The sequence below is a fragment of the Salvelinus fontinalis genome, chromosome 29 (assembly GCF_029448725.1).
Source record: "Salvelinus fontinalis isolate EN_2023a chromosome 29, ASM2944872v1, whole genome shotgun sequence".
NCBI lineage: Eukaryota > Metazoa > Chordata > Actinopteri > Salmoniformes > Salmonidae > Salvelinus > Salvelinus fontinalis.
In genome coordinates this window covers 34,770,795-34,773,259 of record NC_074693.1, presented here as the reverse complement: position 1 = coordinate 34,773,259, position 2,465 = coordinate 34,770,795, and the positions used below count along the sequence as shown (strand labels likewise).

The 2,465-nt window shown below is 38.7% G+C and overlaps 1 protein-coding gene across 2 annotated transcripts; it reads left to right on the top strand.

Annotated features, from left to right (window-relative positions):
- Positions 1 to 222: 222 nt before the first annotated feature.
- On the top strand, positions 223 to 1,881 carry LOC129827903 (probable pancreatic secretory proteinase inhibitor). 2 transcript variants are annotated; one of them, XM_055889181.1, is made up of 4 exons: positions 223 to 550; positions 743 to 774; positions 936 to 1,048; positions 1,619 to 1,881. In XM_055889181.1, exons 1-4 carry the CDS (start codon positions 499 to 501, stop codon positions 1,662 to 1,664), a joined length of 243 nt encoding a protein of 80 aa, XP_055745156.1. In that variant the 5' UTR covers positions 223 to 498; the 3' UTR covers positions 1,665 to 1,881. The 2 variants fall into 2 exon arrangements, with proteins under 2 accessions (XP_055745156.1, XP_055745155.1); XM_055889180.1 differs by having other exon boundaries at positions 234 to 550; positions 740 to 774.
- The last annotated feature ends 584 nt before the right edge of the window (positions 1,882 to 2,465 follow it).

Here is a 2,465-nt window from a genome sequence, read left to right as displayed (position 1 = left end):
GAACATAATGTGCAATCTTTAATTCAGAGCTTAAAAACATGTACCATAGTAAACTCTTGGTCAATATGTATGCATTTCATCATCAACAACACCAGTGTCACGCACACCTGCCACCCTCCCTGTTTTTAGTGTGCTCAGCAATATTTAGGCAGTAGGAATGTTCATCCCTTAATAAAGACCTGGACAATAGGGCGGCTCTGTTGTAACTGTTGCCGGCGGGCTGGTCAGGTGCAGGGGCGTCAAAACATCAGCTTTACACAACACAGGGTCACATTATTTCACAGACAAACAGACGTGCCTCCACTATATGACCAAGCAACAGCATCCCCAGGTTCCAAACCAACAGCAGACCTTGAGCAAGGCACATCGCAAATAATACAGAAGCAAAGGAGATATAATAGAGATTATATTGTACTTTTGGAGCTGCATTCGGTAATTGGACCTATACCAACTATTTTATCAGTTGAATTTGATCTCTTTTGGCCAGACCACACGAACATGGTTGGGAAAACTATTTTGCTAGTCTGTCTGGCTGTCTTCTTTTCTGCAGGTAAGTACATGAATAACTTTGGACTATTTTGTACATATTTCATAATTCCTTTCAATATAGGAACTGTAGTTTGTCAAAAAATGACAACGGTTATACTGTCTATTGTACTGTTCATTAAGCCCTATATGAGAACAATAAGTGATTATGATAAAGAATAATGTGCTAAATTCGACTTATGTGTCACATTAGCAGAGGCAGAGGACCGATCAAGACTCAACAGGAGGGTGAGAGGCTGCCATTCAAATATTATCATTACAGTTCCCTAAACTAATTTGGCAGCTACAAATGAATTCATGTGAATTTAAATGTGTGAATATAAAACACCAACCAGGGTTGGAGTCAAAAGATGATATCATCTTGAAATGTTATTTCATTATTTTACCAGCCTTCCTGTGGGGATATGAGCCTAACCCAGGCGTGCCCGCTCAACTACTCCCCAGTGTGTGGCAATGATGGAAATACTTACCCCAACGAGTGCTCTCTGTGTGTTCACCGGATGTGAGTCTACCACATATCAGTTTAATTGAAGCAGCAGCTACAGGACAAGTAACAAACCACTGATACACTGATAGACAAGGACAGTCATACAAATGTAAAATACAACAATATACAAATAATACAACAAAAATGATATAGTAGTACAAACAACTGAAAAAAAGTATGTGTGTGTTAGTGTGTGTCTCTGTGTGTGCTTGTGTCCTCACAGTCCCCTGCCATTCCATGAAATGTTGTTTGATCTTTTTTTAAAGGTCATTTTGCGGTTTGCTTATTAAGTAATAGGAGATGGAAAGGAGGTCTATGTAATCATGGCTCTGTAAAATACTGTGCGTTGCCATGAATTCATTTTGAAACTGGGGACTGTGAAGAGACCCCTGGTGGCATGTCTGTAAAAAGAGATCTGGCAACGAGGCTTTTTGCCTATGACAAAAAATATATGTATAACACAGAATTAGCTCAGAATTAGTCCACTGGAGAAGATCAAAGTCTGAAAATACTCAGCAATATATGCTTTCTTAATACTCAGCAAAGTATGCTTTCTTAAATCATTCTGACCGTCTCTCTCTCCAGGGAAACCAATGCAGACATCTTGATAGTGAAAGATGGAAGTTGCTGAAGAGAAGGCCTACTGATGATTCCACCGAGGAAGTGATAATATTATCACATGTATCTTTATCAATCACAGAAAGAATCAGAATTGGTTGTCGAAGTTTTTTTTTTAATGGAACACCCACACTCGCTCATCACTTACGCACACACACTTTATATATTCATATTGATTTGTATTACATTGTAACACTATCTTTGTAAAGAATAAATCGATTTCAGTCCCAGCTCCTGTAGAATCTTTTATCATTACATGTCCAGATGCTCCTTATTTAGTCCACATTGGTTTGTAAATGTTTTGTTGTATTTCAATCAACATACCACATGAATAATGACATACATTACACTTCCACTACAGTAAAAATAGAATTTCAGTCAAATTATTGGTAGTAGTAACTTGAAATGCCACATGAGGGCGCTACAACAAATATACTTCCGTTTTTGCTGTATTTTCCTCAGTTTCTTGTGTCACATTTTATTGTTACATCGGCTTGGCAACATGTGAATGGTTTGTGTCTGGAGTGTATGGTTGATGAAATGGTGGAGCGTGTTATATTTTAAGTATGTTGAAGAGATGGAAAGATTGAAGTGTAGGGGTTGGAAGGGATTGGGGGGGGGGGGGGTCTTTTAGAAGTTAGTAGGGCTCTTTTTTCTCAGAGGTACTGAGGTAGGTAGGAGGGTTTAGAAATGTTGAGCTAATGTTGTAAACCATGATTTACCACACACTCCAGCACGGTAGGTGCGGCATGCACCGTAAACGTTTATTTGCAGACCATTTTATCATTGAAGAAATTATTGTTCCCCCTCAGAA

Excerpts from the sequence above, each read along its gene's own strand:
- LOC129827903 (XM_055889180.1), top strand. The coding sequence starts at position 499 with ATGGTTGGGAAAACTATTTTGCTAGTCTGTCTGGCTGTCTTCTTTTCT. Across the intron at positions 551-739 it reads GGCTGTCTTCTTTTCTGCAG|CAGAGGCAGAGGACCGATCA; the intron begins GTAAGTACATGA and ends GTGTCACATTAG. Across the intron at positions 1,049-1,618 it reads TCTCTGTGTGTTCACCGGAT|GGAAACCAATGCAGACATCT; the intron begins GTGAGTCTACCA and ends CTCTCTCTCCAG.